This window comes from Calidris pugnax, unplaced genomic scaffold, assembly GCF_001431845.1.
Source record: "Calidris pugnax isolate Ruff unplaced genomic scaffold, ASM143184v1 scaffold27, whole genome shotgun sequence".
NCBI lineage: Eukaryota > Metazoa > Chordata > Aves > Charadriiformes > Scolopacidae > Calidris > Calidris pugnax.
Window position 1 is genome coordinate 13,048,120 of NW_015090893.1, and position 23,496 is coordinate 13,071,615.

General features: G+C 42.7%; 1 protein-coding gene across 1 annotated transcript in view; it reads left to right on the top strand.

Annotated features, from left to right (window-relative positions):
• RNF130 (ring finger protein 130) overlaps positions 1–23,496 on the top strand; it is a 52,765-nt gene continuing 29,269 nt past the window's right edge. Inside the window, exons 1-3 of the mRNA XM_014947768.1 lie at positions 1–967; positions 10,696–10,890; positions 18,946–19,140. Coding sequence (XP_014803254.1) covers positions 697–967; positions 10,696–10,890; positions 18,946–19,140 — 661 coding nt within the window. The 5' untranslated portion in view covers positions 1–696. The remainder of the gene's footprint in view (positions 968–10,695; positions 10,891–18,945; positions 19,141–23,496) is intronic.

The following is a 23,496-nucleotide window of genomic DNA, read 5'->3' on the forward strand; positions in this document are numbered from 1 at the left end:
GCGGGCTGCAGTCGAGGCGCCGGGCGGGCGCGGAGCCGGCGGCGGAGCGTTGTGCGGCTGCGGGAAAGGCGCGGGGCGAGACGACGACAACGACACCGACACTCCCGCCGCTTCTCCGGGACTCAGCCGAGCATGGAGTAAGCCGGCTCACCGGCTGCGGCCGCCAGCCTGGGACAGCGGCATGCGCCGCCCGCCGCACTAAGGCGGCAGCGAGTCAGCGAAGCGAAGCGAGCCCCGCGGCCGGGTGTGAGCGCCACTGAAGCGGCGGCGGTTCTTCCCGGCGGCCTCCTCGGTGCCGGCGCGGGGCTGTGCGGGGAGGGGGCCGCGGCGCCGCCCCCGCCTCCTCCCCTCCCCTTCCCTCCCCTGGCCCGGCGCGGGCAGAGGCGGGCGGGCGCTATGAGCGCGGCGCCCTGAGGGGCCGGCGGAGCGGGGCTCGCCCCGAGCAGCGTCCCCCCGGAGGGGCCGCCACCGGCGGATCGGACTCGGCTGGGACCTGCCGTGATTCCCCTGGCTCCTCCCATGGCATGAGCCCGTGCTCTCCTCCTCCCCACCGCCACCCCACATCGCCTGCTTTCGGTCCTTCTCCGTTCCTGTGCTGTCAGATGGGATAAAACACACCCCCCCTCCTTCCCGGGGCGTGCGGGGCTCGGGCGGCGGAGGCGGCAAACGCCGGTGATCGGCCGTCGGGAGTCGAAGATGAGCTGGCGGTGGGCTCGCCAGCACCGGAACGGCGGCTCCTCCGTCCCGTTGCTGCTGCTGCTGCCGCTGCTGCTGTTGCTGTGGCACGGCCGGGGGGGCGCCGACAACGCCAGCCAGGCCTATTACACCGCCCTCATCAACGTGACGGTGCTGAGCCCCGAGCGGGGCGGCCCCACGCTGCTGCGCATCGACCGTGGGCGCTACGGGCAGGACTCCCCCAAGGTGGAGGTGAAGGGGCTGCTGGTGGCTCCCGTCCCCATCAACGGAGGTAACGCTTCCCCCCTTCCCTTCCCCCCCCAGTGGGCGCCGACAACGCCAGCCAGGCCTATTACACCGCCCTCATCAACGTGACGGTGCTGAGCCCCGAGCGGGGCGGCCCCACGCTGCTGCGCATCGACCGTGGGCGCTACGGGCAGGACTCCCCCAAGGTGGAGGTGAAGGGGCTGCTGGTGGCTCCCGTCCCCATCAACGGAGGTAACGCTTCCCCCCTTCCCTTCCCTTCCCCCCCCACCCCTTCCCTTCCCTTCCCCGCACCGCGGCCCGCATCCCCCCGCCGTCGGGTGTCCCCGCTGCCGGCCTTGGTGTGGGCTCTGCCGGCTTTCCTAGAGAGCTCTGGCAAAAGAGGGGGAAGAACTCGCCCTAGAGGAAAATTTTAAAATGGGAAAAAAAAAATATATATATATAAATCCATAAGAGGGCTGGCTTGAATAACATCTCTGCAAAGCACAGTGTGTTTTCCGACACGCATCCCAGTCGGGTAATCGTATTGAGCGATGAAGATGTTATTTCTAAACTAATTAGGGAGGGTCGGTAGCAATAGTTAGCAGTGTTTGGTTTCAGGGCTGCCATGTATCTCGGAACAGCTGTCTGGCTGTGATGGAAATGCCTTTGGACGGGTTTTGCTGCTGCCTGAAGTGATGATAGTTCAGCGTCGGTGTCTTAAAAATGCTGTTTAAGCTGTCCATCAAGTCTTGGAAGGAATGAACCCATCAAGTTGTTAGTTACTCTTATGGCCTATCCAAAATGCACTTGTTTGCAGTTCTGAACACTGTGTAGTGTCTCTAAATAAGTTTTCTTTTTATTAAGTGAAGCTGTTGTCCATCGACTGTTCCCCAAGAAATGTTGGGTTTTATGGGGAACACTAATTTAAGTTAGATTATTGCCCTGAATTTTGCCTGAGATGAAACCCATTGCTTCAGTCATGATGACGTGATTTTAGTAGTATCTTATTTTGAAACCCTTCTTGACATTATCTAAACTGCTATCTTTAAGAAATGGACCACTTGATGGATCACAGTGGTCCCAACCTGTCTCCTGGACAGTAAACCTCTCAATAATGCATTAAGTGAAATAATGTAGTCAGTTAAAACCAGAGTCTTAAGTGGTGAATATTAAGAGGTTTTTTTAAAAAGAATTGATAACGCATAACTACTGTATTATTAAAAGCTTTTTGAGAGTTTACCAAATCTTAAGATGAGGAAAATACTTTGATGCTTCTTCAGAACAAAAAGCATCCTGCCAGGCAGCCTGCTGCAAGCTTCTAGTCTGTATTGAAGCAGACTGTGCTCAGCAGATGCCTGCCAATTTCATTGAAGCTCGATTTCATTAGCTTTACAAAGCATTATCTAAAATATATTAGTAGATAATAATTGGGGTGGAAGGGCGAGGAAGCAGAAATCATTGAGCAAGTCTACTGTGAAAAGATTTTCATTTGTACTTCGAATCCTACCTTCACCCTGCTCTGAGTCAGCTGTCATCAAACACACTCAGTCTTTCCTTCTTTTGCTTCCTGGTGTTCCTCACTTAAATACACACACACCCCAACTGCCATATGAAATCAGGAGGCTGTCCTGAAAGTGAGAGGCACGTAAACACCGTTATTGCAAGTAGTATTCTTAGGGTTTTTTAGAACTGCTGGCTTTTAATATATGCAAGGTATTAAAATTTGTTTAGTAGCTGCATTATTTGTCAAGAAAAAGCTTTTTTATGTGATTTACTTTTTCACTCCTGTAACTTTTTCCTGCTTTCTTCTGATATGATCTTTGCTGGCGTGTGATTAAAACATGGAGGGAGGCTGGCAGCATTTTCACTGGCAACTACTAATGAGAGAAGAGCTAAATGAAATCCTGAGCAGTCCTTAAACAGCGTTCTTACACCTTACTGCGAAGCATTGTGTGATGAGTGACTTAAGTGAGACAGCACAGCAGGAGTCATGAAATTGCAGAGCTCGCTTTCTGCAGCTCTGATACACTGCAGTCCTTACAACTTCGCCATCAGTTGTTGGGGAGATTCAGTTTTGTCCTTCTGTTTGTCAACAGAAGGCTGGTAGGGCAAACACTGCAGCAGCTGTCTTCACTTAAAGTTCTTCTGAATTGTTCTGTGTGGACTGCTCTATAGTATACGCTCTATCTGAATTTTGCCAAAGTGCACTTCATGTGGCTTAAAAAATAATGTAGTAGGAAAGACTGGAATATTTTTTTGTTAAGATGTTCTTGAACACTTAAGGGCCATATGTTTGTATTCTACTTTTTTATATCTAGATTTGATAAAAGACACTTTCAACAAGACGGCATCAAATGCTTTTTTATCAGCCTCTTAATATTGCTGTAGAACTTGTTTGCAATTTTTTTTTTTTCCTAATAGCTCTTAACATGAGTATCTGGCACTGGCCTCTGCTGTCGGAGCAGTAAATGCTCTACCCCAGTTCCCATGCATCTGAAAAAGAAAAGGACTCCACAACTGTTAGCAACTATGTTTGAAGATACCTTGACTTTGAAACTGGATTGATGTCAGGCATTCACCCATTCGGGGGCTATCCCTTAAAATTTCCTTGAACGTGGGTGGTCTGTTAGCACCTTGATGGTGTAGACTGGGGCATCCGTATTTTAGAGCTGAAATGTCCTTCATGTCACATTTTTGCATGCTGCGTTAAGATCCCTCGTTCACTGCCTGCAAGGAAGTAAGTGATTTTAGTCATTCAAGATTTAGGGCCAATGATCCGCTGCTGAACTTACACTGTTTGTAGTAGCACAGCCTGTGGTTCTAAGTGCTGTGCTCTGCAGTGGTTCTTGTTAACTTGTGTTGTTGAATACGCCCAGTATTTCATATACTACTTCTTGAAGTTGCCAGCCCCATGTGACTAACATCCTTTAAATTTCAGTGCAGAATGACATATTCAATCACTTCTCCCCTTTCTTTAGCAGAACTTCTTTAACGGAATTCAACCTTGTCGCGTTAATACAGGTATTAAAACTCTTTCCCTGCTCTTTTTATAGACCCTTGTATGAAACTGATACTGGCTTTCAGAAGCAATATTCCCCTGGAAGTGACAGGGCAGTAATTCCCGTGACCACTTGTGAATGTGACTGGTGACAGCCTCCCTCCGGCGAGCTGTCGGTCACAGTTGGCCACCAGCTGTAAATACAGCTCCTGTGTACGTGTGTCTGTCTGTCCAAGCGCATTCAGTGCACAATAGTGGCAGAGTTTCTCTATTAATCTTTCTTCCACTTCTGGTACCTTTTTTTCTTATTTCCTCTAAGTCAATAATTTTTTGTCATGATTTAAATAACTTCTTATTAGAGGAGCGCTTTAACCACCTTCTGGCTATGAATGCTGATGGGTTATCAAAAAATGCTCTTGCTCTACATGGAAGGGTAACAGTGAAATGCATCTTCATAGTCTGATGGAGCTTTTCTGATAGTTTAGTTCATGTTCATATCATCTCTTTGGTGAGGTTACTGAGCACTTCTCCTTCGATCCCTTACTCTGCAGGTTTTGACTATGGAACCAGCCTTTTCAGCCCAATTTTCTTGCCGTAGGTACTCGTGGGCAGTGTCTGTACATGCAGTGTGGAAGTGACTTCTGCTATTAAGCATCCTTGCTATTAGGTGCCTGACACCAGTTGTGCAGACCCTTAGGTGTTGGCCATATTTCTCTTGCTCTGACAAACCAAGCTAGAAGCCATTGAAAACTCACTTTAACGATTCGTGGTAGAAACTGCTGCACTTTGTGGCTTAGATCCCTCAGAAATGTTCTCCATGGTGAATGGGATTCTTCTGTAACTGGTGGCTCTGGGTGCTTGCAGGTGATGGTGGGTTTGGATACAGAGATGAGGACTGGAGACCTCAGTGTGCTCTCAACAGCCCCCTTGCAGACAGTGGGACCATGGCTGGTTTGGGTGGTGGGCAAGCAGGCAGAGTGACTGGGACCACAGGTGGGACTGGTAGGAGGAGAAGTACCAGCAGACCCAAAGCCAAACTTGAAAACATTAAGACGTGCTGGACAAACGGGTCAGGAATGAGGGGGTGAGGAGAAATGGAAAAGGACTGGAGCCTGAAGGGCTTGTGGGGAGGCGATGAGTGTGTGAAAGCCGCGTTGGAGAAAGAGCTCATGGAAAAGCAAGATCTCTGCTGAAGGGCTGGTAGGGTTGTGGCTGGGCAAGGCGACTGGGAATTTGAGGAAAGACATAGGTTAGAACAAGGTGGAAGCAGGGAAGAGACAACATTGGCACAACGTTAGGAAGGGAGGTATATCTTGTGCATGGTACTGTAGCTACAGCGTTTTGTAGCATCTGACACTTCATAAACATGTTGTGTGAACGAGTTTTAGCTGCAGAAAGCTTAAAATGACAGTTTCCTGGTAACTGCAGAGCCTTAGGTAACATTCAGAATTTTTGTGTTCCTTTCTGGCCCAGAATCCAAAACAATAAGCTTTAGGGAAATGCAACAAGGAAATGTACCAATAAATGCAGAGTAGTGGGGAAAAAAAAATCTTGTGCATGCCTCTATCCATTACCATTGGTCACAGCATCCAGCTTAATTAGTACTGATTAATTGGTAGCAAAAGTGGAGGTTACATATTGGAGTTTATAGCCATAATTGTAGTACACTTACTGAGCTAACAAGATTAAATCTTAACTATTACAGGACTCTTCTAAGCCTCAGTGGCTTTTCTTTTGTTTAACTTCTTCCCAGAAAAAAGATTACCTCTTGTTCAAAGGGTTTTTAAGAAGTGGAAACTATAACAGGCTTGAATAAGGACTATGTTGATGATAACACTAGTAATGCATGTAAAAAAATATATATGTGTATATTACGTGCATTAAACCCTAATGGGATAACAAGTAACCAGGACCCTTCCTTGAAATAGGAAAGAATCAGAGCGGCTGCATTGCTCCTGTAGATTTCCCAGCTGAATTCCCTTTCTGGAAATTTTATCAGAGGATTATAATTACCGTGTTGCACAAGGCTGGCTGTTTTGGCAGTCGGGGGTGCGAGGTGGTACCTGCCTGGGCAGTGCCTGCTGCAGGGAGGGGATGCCGTGGGACCGCCTCTTCCCATGGGATGTTTTCTTTCCCAACGAGCCTCCTGAGCCCGCTGCCCCTCGGAATATTGTATTACAGTGATTGAAGGTCAGACTTTAAAATGATTTCTGTGTGTACAGCCGAGACAGAGCAGCTCTGGCAGCTGGTGCTGGCCTCAGTGAGCGGAGTATTAGCTAAGATGTGATCGATACTGAGATACCTGACTCTTTTTGTTGTGTTGTGTTTGGTGGTGGTTTTTTTTTTTAAGGGAAAAATAAAGGTATAAAATAGTTAATGCTCGTGGTGTGGGATCACGGCGCTGGCCTTTTTTCTGTAAAAGGGGAACAAAGTCTGATAACAATTGGTGCAGCAACCTTAGCTGAAGTGAGACATCACAGCTGTGTTCCAATGTAAGCACCCGGTATGTGAGAGAAAACCAACCCATTTGTAGTTCAGAAGTAGGAGACAGTCTGCTTCTGACAAAGCCTCTGACAGCTGAGCTATTAATTTCGTCTTTTCTCCCACAAAATGGCTATCCCTCTTACAGGGGGAAGGCTAAAGGACCTGGTCAAGCAATGGGAGGAATGTTCTGTTGCCGTTCTTATGTGAGCTTGCAGATACTTCTGCAGTAGTTGAGGAAGCCTGGTTGGACCTATTGCATTAACTATTTCTTTCTCACGAATCACTAAAATCACTGTCACAGACATAAGTCCTTCAGCAGGAAGGGCTCTTGAAATTAAAAAAAATGCTTAAGGAGAAGCAGTTACAGGCCAGTAGAGCAGTCCTGTGTGTTCTGCGAGAGGAAACTGAAGCGCTTCTGAAGTTGGGAACAAACGTGCAGCCTGATGGTAGATACTTAAATCGCAGCTGATCCTTCTGTAAAGAGGCTCTTCGCTGGTGCTAGGGCTTACAGTAGGAAAGGAGGTATTTACAACAACATTGTACATTGCTATTTAACTCAGCAGGCTGCCACTTCTCACAGGAAAATTGTTTTTTTTTTGTTCCAACTCGTTCCAACTCGTTCACGTTACATAGGTAGATGTGGAGAAAGGAAAGGCAGAGTAAATGACTTACACTTCAGATAAACCAGAAGAGTAGCATGCCTATAACGAAAAATACTTAGATGGCTTTCTGTATGCTTATATCTTCTGAAATTAATGAAATTGCATGAGTGACTTCAGATCCTGTCTTTTTTTTATGTGCAAGTGGTTTGTTTTAGGATCACTTTAATTTAATATGAAGTTGCTTTTCGTTCTGGCATGGCCATCATCCAGGTAATATCTGCAAGCCCCAGTCTTTTAGATCCTAATTGGGCTTTGGACGATGGAGCAGAGATGACACAGTAATGGAGAGCTATTGATGATGACTCTTGCTGACACTGTCTGTTTATCTGTGTCCCTTACAATAACAATTGATGTGCCTGGCACGTTGGGGTATAGCAGATGTGTTATTTTAGCCAGCTCATTATGCTACAGAGTGACCATAATTATAAGGCTTTCACTTTTTTCAGGGTGCGTTAAGTCTATTGAAAAGACAAGCAGAAAAACTCAGGCTTTCCACTATTCTGTTTAGTTAAAAGTGAAAAGATTACTTAACGTTTGTGTGGTGTAAATGGGATGCTGATGTAAAGAAAAGCTGGTTGTGACTTTTTATTGCATCTTAGGTGACTTGCAGTTACTCAGTTCAGGTTTATCTAAAACAACCACGTTTTCCTTAATGTTTTTGTATTACTTATAGTGTTAAAATAATATCGTTCACTGTTAAATCTTCCTCAGGACATATTGAATCCACCTGGTCAGGAATAACATGAGGGGTGTTTGTTGGTCTATATCTGGAAAGCTTTTATCTCTTAATATGTTGTTTCCTAATCCTGTTGCTCTATCCAGTAACATTTAGTAGCTCTGTCCGCAGCTGAGAGAGACTTTGATCTCCACCGTATTAGAAAATTTTGTGCTATTTTTTCTATTATGTCTTACTACTTTCTCTGCCAGTTTTTAAGCTACAAATTTTATGCCATAGAAATTTAAAGGTGCCCAAATAATTATTTTTTTTTTTATAAAACTCAATTATAATAGCAGACTTTTGAGAATGCTGCCTCCCTTTTCAAGGTGCCTTTTATTGCTTTTATGATTCTTTTATTCAAATACCCCATTACTCTATTTTTTTGCCATTTTTATATTAACTTGGTATTTTAGTTTTGAGGATGGTTGTACTGGAAAAATTGTACATAATCCAAAGGATTCCTGCTTTTCATCCGTATGATGTGTTCTAGGTAAATTTGTTGGCCATAGTGTCTACTTTCAGAGTTAATTTTGGCAGATTGAGGAGATTGTGTGAAATTGTGGCCGTTTCTTGAATGGTATTTTCCAAAGGCTGTATCACAGCTGAGATTCTTGAATATGATTTCACTGGAGAAGGATGGGATTTTGCCTTTCAAGGCTCGAGAAACTTCCTATCGCAGTCTGTTGGTGCTTTCCCCTTCCCACATTAAGTGGAAATGTTCTGAGCAAGGGAAAGTGTGCATTAACTACTAAACTGCTTTTATCTTAACAGAGGACATCAGGATTAGTTGCAGGTGTGCCATGTTGTGGTTCTGTCACATTTTCAAAAAGAACTGTAATTCCTTTAAAAAAATTCTTTTTTTAAATTTTTTTTTATTATTCCCTTAAATTTAAGACTACAAAACAAGCTACACCAGTGAGTGGATACATAAATGCACTGTGACCATTGCTGGTCACGATGGCCATCGCTGGTGCTCCAAAATGTGTGTGAATCAGCACTCATTAGCAATTTCCGAAGGGATTGGAGTAATAATGTCAGAGTAATGGAAGAAAATACTCTTTAAAATTCGGCTTTGGCCATCTCTACTTCAGATTTTCCCCTGATCCCTGTATAAAACAAAAGCACAAATACAAAAATACAGTGATTATCCCTTCTGTGCCTGAAACGGCTAATACAGCCTGGAAAAACAATTGTGAAAAGGATGTGCTTGTCTCTGGCTCCCCACCCTCCTTCCAGGGGAACAGGGAGAGGCACTTCTTGTCCAAATTAAGAGATGCAAGGGCTTCCTGTATGACCGCCACGAGACAGATTCTTCTGCTCTGCTTTTATTTTGGGGGAGCAAAAGATTTTCTTTCTTTTGGTGAAAATCCTTTAGCTATTTAACTCTCCTTTTGTCACACGTTTTAACCTGAGCTATGCTAAGCTGAGAATGCTTAAAAAGATATTTTCTTTTTTGTTTTGTTTCCAGCTAATACGTTAAACTGGGTATCTTTTTGGCAGTAGACCTTTGGTTGAAATCCCATAGTCTGTGCTGAAGAACTCCCATCTTTAAAGGGAAAATATTATGGGGCACTTGATTTGAATCACTCTTAGGCTCTCGAATGTTTTCAGAGCTATTATGCAAAGAAATTGTTTGTTTATGTCTTGAAAAAAGTCACTGTTTATCCCAATTATTTTTAGTAGCCAGAGACTCTTATTTTCTTGGCCTTTGAAAGTGTAGGTGTATTTGTGTTACAGGTTAGCATTGGCTCTAAATTTCTAAAATCCTTTACTGATGTGAGCAGTGGATCAGCCTGAACTGCGTGTTTCCAGTTGTGTGAGCAGAAGTGTTGTTCCTGGGTTTCACTGCTGTACGGGGGGGGCTTACTCATAGGATCATAGAATGGTTAGAGTTGGAAGGGACCTTAAGGATCATCCAGTTCTAACCCCCTGCCCTGGGCAGGGACACCTCCCACCAGACCTGGTTGCTCCAAGCCCCCTCCAACCTGCCCTTGAACCCCTCCAGGGATGGGGCAGCCACAGCTTCTCTGGGCAACCTGGGCCAGGCTCTCACCACCCTCACACCAAATAATTTATTTCTGGTATCTAGTCTAAATTAGATTGTCTGCCTTGCATTTTGTGCCTTTCATACGTAGCCCCATGTGGGTTTGGGCTGTTCCGAGGATCCATCACAGCACTAGAAAGGACGAGAGCTTTGCAGGCTGTTGCCTTCAGCCATTGCCGTTTCTGTTACCCCTCCTTTTCACCATCAATAAATACCTGTTTTGCTGACAGCCTGTTGGCAAAACCGCTTGTTTCTCTCTGAATCTGAAAGCACTTCCTCCTAGCGAAAAAGCGCCTACGGAAAAAGCTGGTGTTGGCTGCTGGGGTTTTACAAGATCAGCTTCTAATATCGGCCTTTTCTTTTTTTACAGTAGGCTGCACATGGCAGATAACACCCCGATCTTGTTTTCACAACCTCCTTTGTTTAGTTATACTTCCCACTGCAGGGATATTTGAGTGCATTAGAAAGGAGGAAAGAAAAAGTTATTCTCTCCAGAATGACTGATAAACAGCTGTTTCGAAAATGCCTGTAGCACATGAACCATATTCTAATGTTTTTCAGCCTCTGGGCAGGTATTGATTCTAATGTAAATTCATTGTTCTAGCTGCACTAGAGTTAGAAATAGCTGGTGTTAGCCTCATTTTGGGGCATATAGTCACAGCTTTCAACGTGTGAGATGGTTTGTGATTTTTTTTTTTAAAGACTTTTTCATGAGAATACAGTTAGCTTTAGGCTTTATTAACAAGAGGATAGCGGCTTCCTCGTACATAAGAGTTAAGTAATTCAGCAAAACTTGGAGTTAGGTGGTGTTTTTTTTTCTTTCTGTTTGAACAAAATGCCACCCGTGACACTGTGTTTCCCATTCCAGTTGCAGATCGCCTGGGCTGTGACCCTCGAACGCGTTTCCAGGTCCCACCAAACACCAAGCAGTGGATCGCTCTGCTGCAGCGAGGAAACTGCACCTTTAGAGAGAAAATACTGCGCGCAGCGTCGCACAATGCCACAGCCGTGGTCATTTACAACAATATATCCAGTGAAGAACCTGTCACGATGACTCATCAAGGTAAATTAAACGTAATCTCTTTTACTATGATTCTTTTTTGCCCGAGTACTCTCTTGCCATACCAACTATTGCTAAAGAGCTCTTGGCAGCGCACAGATGATGCTATTTGAAACAGCCTGTTCTCTAATGATGTTTACACGTATGCAATATAGCGAAATAAGCCAGTAATTCTGGCGAGTTATGTTCCTTGAGCGTACGTTTGATCCAACGAGGAACGCTTTCCCCTGTGCTGGGGATATGGGTACTTTGGAGTGAGGAAATACCCATAAGATCTCAGGTGCAATCTGTTTCATACCTTTCTGAAGAAGAAAAGCTAACGTATAATGGAAGGTGTAGAATTTTACAAAGTGTCTATACCTGAAGAATTTTTGTAGTAGCATGTCTTCAACCGGCTGTTGAGGCAGGGACTTCCAATTGTTAACAGTTTTATCAGGATCTGAGCTTCTGTTTTCTTTTTAATGACAGTTTGCAGAGGGTTGGTTCTTTCTATGATGTGTCTTTGAGTGCCACACAGGAGTCAACAAAACTTAGTGATTCAGAGAGCAGTTGCCTCTGTAAGTTGTCTAGAATTAGACTATTGTTGGTCTAGAATAATGCTGAAAATCTGGATTTCTACTTTTATAGAGCTATATACGTGTAAGATTTTGATGTTACTGGTGAGTTACTTGAGCTGGTGGGAGCCCCATACGTAAACATTTTCCGTGGTTAAAATATTTTTCACAATTCTGATAATTACATTTTTTCATTTTTCCCAAAGGCTTTCTCAATTTGAAATTATTTATCTTAATCAGAAAAGGCATATTTCTATATTTGATGGCTGTGCTGCTAGCATATTTTTTTTCTAGAATATTTTCAATCCTTTTTCTTTAAGCATAGGGCGTTGCTTGGAAACTGGAATTTCCAAATTATTGCTTTGCATATTGTCACACAATTAAAATTGAATTCTTTTACTAAGGAAGTGCTATGGTTCCTTCTTTCTCTATTTTTTTACAAGGGAAGTGTCTTGTGGCTGCTTCTGGTTTAGTGGGGATTGACCTTCTATATACCACAGGGATTTTCCAGGGATATTTTGATCTCTGTAGCAGTTCAAAGCCTGTTGATGATCCATTTTTATCTTAGGTACCTTCCTTAGACATTTTTGCAAGTAATCCACGGGCAAAAAGTCCTATATTCTAGTGAAACGCTTTTTACCACCTTCCTCTTGTGGTGTTTTTGCCACTTCTCTCTCTGCTGATGTTGTGCCCTCCTAAACCTTCAGCTCTGGTGTGGTGTCTCTTTGAAATACCTGTAAGACCGTAAGGTCAGTTTAGCAATGATTTGTGACTAATGTGGCCTGGAATGTCTTATTGTGGCACAAAAAAAAGGCTATCAATAACAACACAGCTCTAGCATTGTTTGCTCTAATGCATGTGAAATCTAATAATAGGTTTGATTATTCTTTTATTACCTTCTTTCTCATAATGCTGTTAGATTTGCCAGGTGCTTTCATATCAACGGGGCAGTGTTTTTTCTTTTATTAAGAAGTCCTCTTTCACTCAGTGTTTCAGCTCTGAAGACCAGTGCATTGCCTTTGAGACTATTTCAGTAGGTCCAGTGGTTCTGGTGGGTTGAAATAACGTCTCAAGTTATAAAACGTGAGAGCTGCTGTGGGTGAAATGGTGTTCTGTAAGCTAGCCGGGTGGCTGGTTGGGTATTTGATGTTTGGAAAAAAGCTAACGCTGTCTTCAGCACGTTGACTTCCAAATATTTACTCTTACTTATGGCAAGCTTTTAAAAAAAAAAAAGTAATTACTGGAGGTGATGAATATTTTGTCTTTGAGTATTTTACATACTGATTTTTAGCTGCATGTGTGCTGTCTCTGGTATTCTGGAGTCTCTGTCCCTGATTTGGGCTGCAGGCACTATCTCAAAGTTAGTATTGAAGTGGAGGCGTTCGGACGATGAGACAGGCTAAAAGTACTTCTCTAGAACTGAAGTGCCACCTTAGCGCTGCAGCGCAATGGAGAGAGACGTTGCTCCACAGCTTTTTGTTGTGATTGCGTTATGGTCACGTAAGGGATCTCCTGAGCAATCTGTGCTTTGTGGAGCTTCCTATAACTGACTTCCTGCTCACTGCGGGGTAAGAGCTGCAAGTGCCTGTAACCGAGACGGAACTAGTCCTCCGGTCTTGGCCTGGGAGGGCCTGGGGTCCAGCATTCCCCTCCGTGAGGATTAGTCCAGGTGGGATATAGAACCTGAGCTTACCTGGAGAGCCTATTCAAACAGGTATCCTGTGTAAAGCAGTCTTGCAACACATTCAAGGCACCCTCCGGTCTTCCTTTTTCTGCTTTTTCAACCATATCACTGCTTGTATGCTTTTTAGGTGGTGAACGACCATGTCATCTGCTGATTTCATCTTTCATCATGTCATCTTTGCTAATATCAAAGAATAGGATTAATTATCATAGAATGGTTAGAGTTGGAAGGGACCTTAAAGATCATCTAGTTCCAGCCCCCCTGCCCTGGGCAGGGACATGTCCCACTAGAGTAGCTTGCTCAAAGCCCCATCCAACCTGGCCTCGAACCCCTCCAGGGATGGGGCAGCCACAACTTCCCTGAGCAACCTGTTCCAGTGCCTCACTACCCTCAGGATAAAGAATTTATTTCTGGTATCTAATCTAAATCTCCCCTTTTCCAATTTAAAACCATTACCCCTCGTCCTGTCACTACACTTCCTGACAAAGAGTCCCCACCAGCTCTTCTGTAGGCTCCCTTCAGATACTGGAAGGCTGCTATGAGGTTTCCTCGGAGCCTTCTCTTCTCCAGGCTGAACAACCCCAGCTCTCTCAGCCTGTCCTCACATGAGAGGTAGAGGTGCTCCATCCCTCTGATCATCTTCGTGGCCCTCCGCTGGACCCATTCCAACAGGTCCATGTCCTTAGATACTCCAGTGTGCCACATCTCTTTAGTAATGTCTATCCCTAAAGGTCCGAAGCAGTTGACCCTGTGTATTTGATAGCTGTTCTGCTGCTGATTCAGTTAAATGTGTGTTAAAATGGAGTTAATATCAAGTGAAAAATGAAGGTGAGTGGTGAATGGTCTTATTTCCATATGATGTCTAGGATTGTGCAGTGTTCTATGTGTTCTTATTTCCATATGATGTCTAGGGTTGTGCAGTGTTCCTCTAGTCTTTTAAAAAAGCTTTCTTCACAAGGCAATTTTGCAACTCTATTATGATGACTAGGTTCATGGCTCCACGTTTTCTTTCCATACTCAGGTGAAAATAGACCTTGTGTCATTTTATATCAGCGTAACAGATTTTTTTTATACTGCTGTGTACCAAATCTTGGGAATATTCTGTCTTCCTGGCGAAGCAGAGAGGAAAGTGGCAAGTGCTGATAATGCTCCCTGTGAACCGCACACTTTCCTACTTTGATATTTGCATGAATTCCAATCACCAGCTTAAGCAGCGTCTGTGCTAAAAATAAGCAGAACATTATATAGATTTGTGGAAGTTGCCCACCTGCAGAGAGGTGATTCCCGATGAAAAGAGCTCAGTAAGCAGTTCTCACTTATGGGATTAATATTTTATCTGAGTTATTTTATGCTTGAACACACAGTTGAATATTTTAATCATATGGAAATTTGTTCGTGCTCAACGTACTGCTTAGCAGAAAATAAATTCCTTCTGGAGGCTGGGTAACAACTGTCACTCTTGAATCAGTCTGTCATCGCCATGTCAAATGAACAGTTTCTATTACTAATATCAGAGATTGCTTTTTCTTGTGCCGCAGTCCACTAAATCTCTGCCCCTTTGACTTGAAGTTGAGTTTTAAAGTAGATAATGACCTTAAGGAGTTGGTGAACTTGTTAAAAATAGATTATTTTTTTCCTGTTAATGTTGTTTGCAACATTACTTTTTTTCTGTGTGTATCCCTGCATGTACTACTGTGTGCATGTAAAATAAATTTGTTTTACACATTCTTGTAGATGTCCTCTATCAACCTGAGTGAAGGACGCCTTTCCCAGCATAGGTTATGTTAGACTATGATATCACTGGCAGGAAGGCAGTTTTATGAGTGGTTTTGCTTGTGACTTCTGTTAAAGCAGAACAGATACTGTCTAATGTAAAAAAGAGCCTGCGTGGTAGAGAAAATATGTTGTAGCTGTCTCCATTATAATCAGTTATGGGAATAAGAAGGAAATGCAGGTAAAATAGCATTTTAATTCATTTTTTGTGTGTGCTGGAGACAGTCCTGGATACAAGTCCAAGTACAAAATAGTTACATTTTATATTGAACTTCTCTATCAAAATCTAGACTTTTATTTGGATTTATAGAAAGGGATATAAGGCAAAGAAGCCTCTAGAGTTATAACTTCATACTCAAAATTTCTGCAACAAATATAAACAGAAAAAGATAAACATCTCTGGAAGGGACTCCCAAAATGAAGTTGCTGGATTTCAGTAACTACTGTTTATCAGGGCTGAAGAAATTTCCAGAAGTGTTTAAACAACCTCTAATATAATACCTTTTGCAGAGGATTTACCTGATACAGGTAAAACTTCTAAAGTCTTTAGAACAAGCTGCAGGCATCTCATCAGGATAAGCCTTCGCTGCACTTCTAAAGAAATGAGGCATTTATTTTCTTCAAGAAGGTGATATTCCACTGCTGTGCTGCAGGAAAGCTGCCCAGCACTGGCTCCCGCAACGCCTTCCTCCCCAGGGGAGGATTTCTGCTGCCCTCTATTCGCTTAGGAGGCACCCTCCCACAGGAGGCAAGGTCTGTACTTGCTTTGAACTGTGGATAAAAGGGAATATGTATTTTATGTGGATGATTTTTAGGTCACTGGGTCAGAGGCAGGAGGGACGGGGAGTAATTTGGAGTTGTTGCCATCTAATGGCTATTCCCTGTTCTTGCCCTAATTGGGGGTGGGCAGAGTGGACAGCAGAGATTCGGGGGTCGAGATGCCGCTCTCCTCTGCTGTGGCACTGGCTGTGTGCAGCTCGTCTCTTCCTCTGCTGCTTGCCTTTTTTTCTCACTAATGTCTCTTTACGTAACCGCAGGCTGAACTGATGCGTGAAAGCTATGGCAGGGTGCATTGCAGATTATTTCACACAAATGTGTGCTGGCAAAATGCTTCAGCTCTCTACCAAACCCACTGCAAAAAAAAACCCCAAACTTCTTTCTCCTGGATTACTGAGACCTACTTTTAATCCACAGCTCAAAACTGATTTTATTGTATGTTACAGTATTGTTATTTTAATTTAGTAATAATAATTTACCCTGGAATATTAGTCAAAAGGAAGGAGAGATGAGTCATTGAAGTTGAAGCTTTACAAAAGGGAAAACAATCAATAGTCTAACCATAGTTTACATGTCTTTGATCATTTTACATGGTTTATGATTATATTTGCTAATTGGAAAATGTGGGGAACAAGTGTCAACAGCATTATAGTTAATCCTGTTTCCCACTGCGTTTCTTGGAGGTGTATCCGTCAGGAAAATCTGTCATGCAGTAGATGGAGGTGTCTGACACTTCAGGAGATGTGGAGAGGAATGTGTCTGAAACACAGATTCTGGACCATAAGGAAGCCCTTCTCCCTTCAGGATGAGCCAGGGAAGCCCCTTTACAAAGCTAAGGTAGCCTCAGTGCTTTGCAGGATTCCTTACTGGTGTTTCTGTGTGGTGTGTGCCTCGTCCACAACTGAAATAACAGCAGTTCGGCTCATTTTTCCTTCGCCGGCTGAAAGGGTAATTAGTTCTGTGGCTGTGAAATGGCCCACGGGACTGTTAGCGACTGTAAGTAATTACATTCTTTTTCTTATCCAAAGTCTGAGCCTCTAGCAGCAGAGCAATTCCCAAAATCTGTGGATTTGGTGGAACCAAATTTATGATATTAACCTATGAATGTGCTATTTATGAAGCTCTAAAAATACTTCGTGGTGTCCTTGGGCAAGGCTTTCTTGCCATTTCTCTTTTGGGTTTTGCTAAATTTGTTTGGAATGACTGTCCAGATCGATGAATCTGTATGGAAGCTGTCTCTAGATAGAAAAAAATACTCGAGCGTCACAAGCTGCCCTGATGAGAGCTCCCTGGGTTTTTCAGCTTCAGCTGCCATTAGTGGGAATACAAACTGCTAGCCAGAAATAGCAAAATGGGAGCCACTCACTAGCACCTGGTTACGTTACAGAATGCAAGATTACAGAGACTTTTAGTTATCGAAATGCAAGTGTGCCTTAATTCAATGAATGGGCCAGTAAGGTCACACTGCATTAATATTATTGATTAATCAAGAATGTGACACTGTAATCGGGAATGGGATGTTAAATCCAGATCTAAGGTAACAGGTTTTGGACATTGTTCAGGAGTATAAGTGAAGAAAGGTTGTTTTCAAATAAGCAGAAATACCTTTAGAAGATAGAAACACTTATGTATTTCAGAAATACATGAAACTGTGACATGAGTAACCTTTTTTCAGTAGTGTGTCATGTGTTAGGATTACACCATTTCCCTAGTCAAAACTTAACATGACCCTCCTGCTTTTTATTCATTTACATTTATTCAAGGTTTGAATATAAAATTTGATGTACTTTGCCAGCATACTAATATCCTAACAGTAAAGGTAGTCATTAAATAAGCTGCGAATGCAGTTTACTCACCATAATACATAGTTAAATGCCTTGTAAAACTGTGAATGAAATAAAAAAGATCTGTGCACAGCTTGTGGAAAGGTGATGATAAAATGATAAATTCTTTTGTAACAAGGGTTTTTTTATTCTTCCAACATTATTTAAGTGGAATGTCCATTTCCTTTTAAAAAAAAATTGTAATGCAAGTAGACGCAAAGAAGTATTTCTGAAAGAGGAAAAATGATGTGAAAAATGTCTGTAAAATCATTGCAGCATCTATCTGCTTTTCCCTTATCTAGGCTTTTTGGTTTTTTTGCCCTAGCACAAAGAACTCAAAAGGTCACATGCATTTAAAAGTATACATCAATATATTTCCCAGAAGATAAGTCTTTCTACAGAAAGGGAATATGCAGTGTAAGTAGAATGGTCAAGACAGTCAAAAGTGAGGGGAAAACAATCAAATCAGCCCCCAAACCAAGTGTCCTTTCCATTTTAAGTGAACTCTGCTACTGCTCTGCTTCCAGAGATGTATAAATTCTCCTTTCTGGTGCTCCCCACATCTCAGTTCATCAGAACTGTTGAAGAAGGTTGGTTTTGCTTTCAAAAATTTCTGGTATCTAGTCTAAATTAGATTGTCTGCCTTGCATTTTGTGCCTTTCATACGTAGCCCCATGTGGGTTTGGGCTGTTCCGAGGATCCATCACAGCACTAGAAAGGACGAGAGCTTTGCAGGCTGTTGCCTTCAGCCATTGCCGTTTCTGTTACCCCTCCTTTTCACCATCAATAAATACCTGTTTTGCTGACAGCCTGTTGGCAAAACCGCTTGTTTCTCTCTGAATCTGAAAGCACTTCCTCCTAGCGAAAAAGCGCCTACGGAAAAAGCTGGTGTTGGCTGCTGGGGTTTTACAAGATCAGCTTCTAATATCGGCCTTTTCTTTTTTTACAGTAGGCTGCACATGGCAGATAACACCCCGATCTTGTTTTCACAACCTCCTTTGTTTAGTTATACTTCCCACTGCAGGGATATTTGAGTGCATTAGAAAGGAGGAAAGAAAAAGTTATTCTCTCCAGAATGACTGATAAACAGCTGTTTCGAAAATGCCTGTAGCACATGAACCATATTCTAATGTTTTTCAGCCTCTGGGCAGGTATTGATTCTAATGTAAATTCATTGTTCTAGCTGCACTAGAGTTAGAAATAGCTGGTGTTAGCCTCATTTTGGGGCATATAGTCACAGCTTTCAACGTGTGAGATGGTTTGTGATTTTTTTTTTTAAAGACTTTTTCATGAGAATACAGTTAGCTTTAGGCTTTATTAACAAGAGGATAGCGGCTTCCTCGTACATAAGAGTTAAGTAATTCAGCAAAACTTGGAGTTAGGTGGTGTTTTTTTTTCTTTCTGTTTGAACAAAATGCCACCCGTGACACTGTGTTTCCCATTCCAGTTGCAGATCGCCTGGGCTGTGACCCTCGAACGCGTTTCCAGGTCCCACCAAACACCAAGCAGTGGATCGCTCTGCTGCAGCGAGGAAACTGCACCTTTAGAGAGAAAATACTGCGCGCAGCGTCGCACAATGCCACAGCCGTGGTCATTTACAACAATATATCCAGTGAAGAACCTGTCACGATGACTCATCAAGGTAAATTAAACGTAATCTCTTTTACTATGATTCTTTTTTGCCCGAGTACTCTCTTGCCATACCAACTATTGCTAAAGAGCTCTTGGCAGCGCACAGATGATGCTATTTGAAACAGCCTGTTCTCTAATGATGTTTACACGTATGCAATATAGCGAAATAAGCCAGTAATTCTGGCGAGTTATGTTCCTTGAGCGTACGTTTGATCCAACGAGGAACGCTTTCCCCTGTGCTGGGGATATGGGTACTTTGGAGTGAGGAAATACCCATAAGATCTCAGGTGCAATCTGTTTCATACCTTTCTGAAGAAGAAAAGCTAACGTATAATGGAAGGTGTAGAATTTTACAAAGTGTCTATACCTGAAGAATTTTTGTAGTAGCATGTCTTCAACCGGCTGTTGAGGCAGGGACTTCCAATTGTTAACAGTTTTATCAGGATCTGAGCTTCTGTTTTCTTTTTAATGACAGTTTGCAGAGGGTTGGTTCTTTCTATGATGTGTCTTTGAGTGCCACACAGGAGTCAACAAAACTTAGTGATTCAGAGAGCAGTTGCCTCTGTAAGTTGTCTAGAATTAGACTATTGTTGGTCTAGAATAATGCTGAAAATCTGGATTTCTACTTTTATAGAGCTATATACGTGTAAGATTTTGATGTTACTGGTGAGTTACTTGAGCTGGTGGGAGCCCCATACGTAAACATTTTCCGTGGTTAAAATATTTTTCACAATTCTGATAATTACATTTTTTCATTTTTCCCAAAGGCTTTCTCAATTTGAAATTATTTATCTTAATCAGAAAAGGCATATTTCTATATTTGATGGCTGTGCTGCTAGCATATTTTTTTTCTAGAATATTTTCAATCCTTTTTCTTTAAGCATAGGGCGTTGCTTGGAAACTGGAATTTCCAAATTATTGCTTTGCATATTGTCACACAATTAAAATTGAATTCTTTTACTAAGGAAGTGCTATGGTTCCTTCTTTCTCTATTTTTTTACAAGGGAAGTGTCTTGTGGCTGCTTCTGGTTTAGTGGGGATTGACCTTCTATATACCACAGGGATTTTCCAGGGATATTTTGATCTCTGTAGCAGTTCAAAGCCTGTTGATGATCCATTTTTATCTTAGGTACCTTCCTTAGACATTTTTGCAAGTAATCCACGGGCAAAAAGTCCTATATTCTAGTGAAACGCTTTTTACCACCTTCCTCTTGTGGTGTTTTTGCCACTTCTCTCTCTGCTGATGTTGTGCCCTCCTAAACCTTCAGCTCTGGTGTGGTGTCTCTTTGAAATACCTGTAAGACCGTAAGGTCAGTTTAGCAATGATTTGTGACTAATGTGGCCTGGAATGTCTTATTGTGGCACAAAAAAAAGGCTATCAATAACAACACAGCTCTAGCATTGTTTGCTCTAATGCATGTGAAATCTAATAATAGGTTTGATTATTCTTTTATTACCTTCTTTCTCATAATGCTGTTAGATTTGCCAGGTGCTTTCATATCAACGGGGCAGTGTTTTTTCTTTTATTAAGAAGTCCTCTTTCACTCAGTGTTTCAGCTCTGAAGACCAGTGCATTGCCTTTGAGACTATTTCAGTAGGTCCAGTGGTTCTGGTGGGTTGAAATAACGTCTCAAGTTATAAAACGTGAGAGCTGCTGTGGGTGAAATGGTGTTCTGTAAGCTAGCCGGGTGGCTGGTTGGGTATTTGATGTTTGGAAAAAAGCTAACGCTGTCTTCAGCACGTTGACTTCCAAATATTTACTCTTACTTATGGCAAGCTTTTAAAAAAAAAAAAGTAATTACTGGAGGTGATGAATATTTTGTCTTTGAGTATTTTACATACTGATTTTTAGCTGCATGTGTGCTGTCTCTGGTATTCTGGAGTCTCTGTCCCTGATTTGGGCTGCAGGCACTATCTCAAAGTTAGTATTGAAGTGGAGGCGTTCGGACGATGAGACAGGCTAAAAGTACTTCTCTAGAACTGAAGTGCCACCTTAGCGCTGCAGCGCAATGGAGAGAGACGTTGCTCCACAGCTTTTTGTTGTGATTGCGTTATGGTCACGTAAGGGATCTCCTGAGCAATCTGTGCTTTGTGGAGCTTCCTATAACTGACTTCCTGCTCGCTGCGGGGTAAGAGCTGCAAGTGCCTGTAACTGAGACGGAACTAGTCCTCCGGTCTTGGCCTGGGAGGGCCTGGGGTCCAGCATTCCCCTCCGTGAGGATTAGTCCAGGTGGGATATAGAACCTGAGCTTACCTGGAGAGCCTATTCAAACAGGTATCCTGTGTAAAGCAGTCTTGCAACACATTCAAGGCACCCTCCGGTCTTCCTTTTTCTGCTTTTTCAACCATATCACTGCTTGTATGCTTTTTAGGTGGTGAACGACCATGTCATCTGCTGATTTCATCTTTCATCATGTCATCTTTGCTAATATCAAAGAATAGGATTAATTATCATAGAATGGTTAGAGTTGGAAGGGACCTTAAAGATCATCTAGTTCCAGCCCCCCTGCCCTGGGCAGGGACATGTCCCACTAGAGTAGCTTGCTCAAAGCCCCATCCAACCTGGCCTCGAACCCCTCCAGGGATGGGGCAGCCACAACTTCCCTGAGCAACCTGTTCCAGTGCCTCACTACCCTCAGGATAAAGAATTTATTTCTGGTATCTAATCTAAATCTCCCCTTTTCCAATTTAAAACCATTACCCCTCGTCCTGTCACTACACTTCCTGACAAAGAGTCCCCACCAGCTCTTCTGTAGGCTCCCTTCAGATACTGGAAGGCTGCTATGAGGTTTCCTCGGAGCCTTCTCTTCTCCAGGCTGAACAACCCCAGCTCTCTCAGCCTGTCCTCACATGAGAGGTAGAGGTGCTCCATCCCTCTGATCATCTTCGTGGCCCTCCGCTGGACCCATTCCAACAGGTCCATGTCCTTAGATACTCCAGTGTGCCACATCTCTTTAGTAATGTCTATCCCTAAAGGTCCGAAGCAGTTGACCCTGTGTATTTGATAGCTGTTCTGCTGCTGATTCAGTTAAATGTGTGTTAAAATGGAGTTGATATCAAGTGAAAAATGAAGGTGAGTGGTGAATGGTCTTATTTCCATATGATGTCTAGGATTGTGCAGTGTTCTATGTGTTCTTATTTCCATATGATGTCTAGGGTTGTGCAGTGTTCCTCTAGTCTTTTAAAAAAGCTTTCTTCACAAGGCAATTTTGCAACTCTATTATGATGACTAGGTTCATGGCTCCACGTTTTCTTTCCATACTCAGGTGAAAATAGACCTTGTGTCATTTTATATCAGCGTAACAGATTTTTTTTATACTGCTGTGTACCAAATCTTGGGAATATTCTGTCTTCCTGGCGAAGCAGAGAGGAAAGTGGCAAGTGCTGATAATGCTCCCTGTGAACCGCACACTTTCCTACTTTGATATTTGCATGAATTCCAATCACCAGCTTAAGCAGCGTCTGTGCTAAAAATAAGCAGAACATTATATAGATTTGTGGAAGTTGCCCACCTGCAGAGAGGTGATTCCCGATGAAAAGAGCTCAGTAAGCAGTTCTCACTTATGGGATTAATATTTTATCTGAGTTATTTTATGCTTGAACACACAGTTGAATATTTTAATCATATGGAAATTTGTTCGTGCTCAACGTACTGCTTAGCAGAAAATAAATTCCTTCTGGAGGCTGGGTAACAACTGTCACTCTTGAATCAGTCTGTCATCGCCATGTCAAATGAACAGTTTCTATTACTAATATCAGAGATTGCTTTTTCTTGTGCCGCAGTCCACTAAATCTCTGCCCCTTTGACTTGAAGTTGAGTTTTAAAGTAGGTAATGACCTTAAGGAGTTGGTGAACTTGTTAAAAATAGATTATTTTTTTTCCTGTTAATGTTGTTTGCAACATTACTTTTTTTCTGTGTGTATCCCTGCATGTACTACTGTGTGCATGTAAAATAAATTTGTTTTACACATTCTTGTAGATGTCCTCTATCAACCTGAGTGAAGGACGCCTTTCCCAGCATAGGTTATGTTAGACTATGATATCACTGGCAGGAAGGCAGTTTTATGAGTGGTTTTGCTTGTGACTTCTGTTAAAGCAGAACAGATACTGTCTAATGTAAAAAAGAGCCTGCGTGGTAGAGAAAATATGTTGTAGCTGTCTCCATTATAATCAGTTATGGGAATAAGAAGGAAATGCAGGTAAAATAGCATTTTAATTCATTTTTTGTGTGTGCTGGAGACAGTCCTGGATACAAGTCCAAGTACAAAATAGTTACATTTTATATTGAACTTCTCTATCAAAATCTAGACTTTTATTTGGATTTATAGAAAGGGATATAAGGCAAAGAAGCCTCTAGAGTTATAA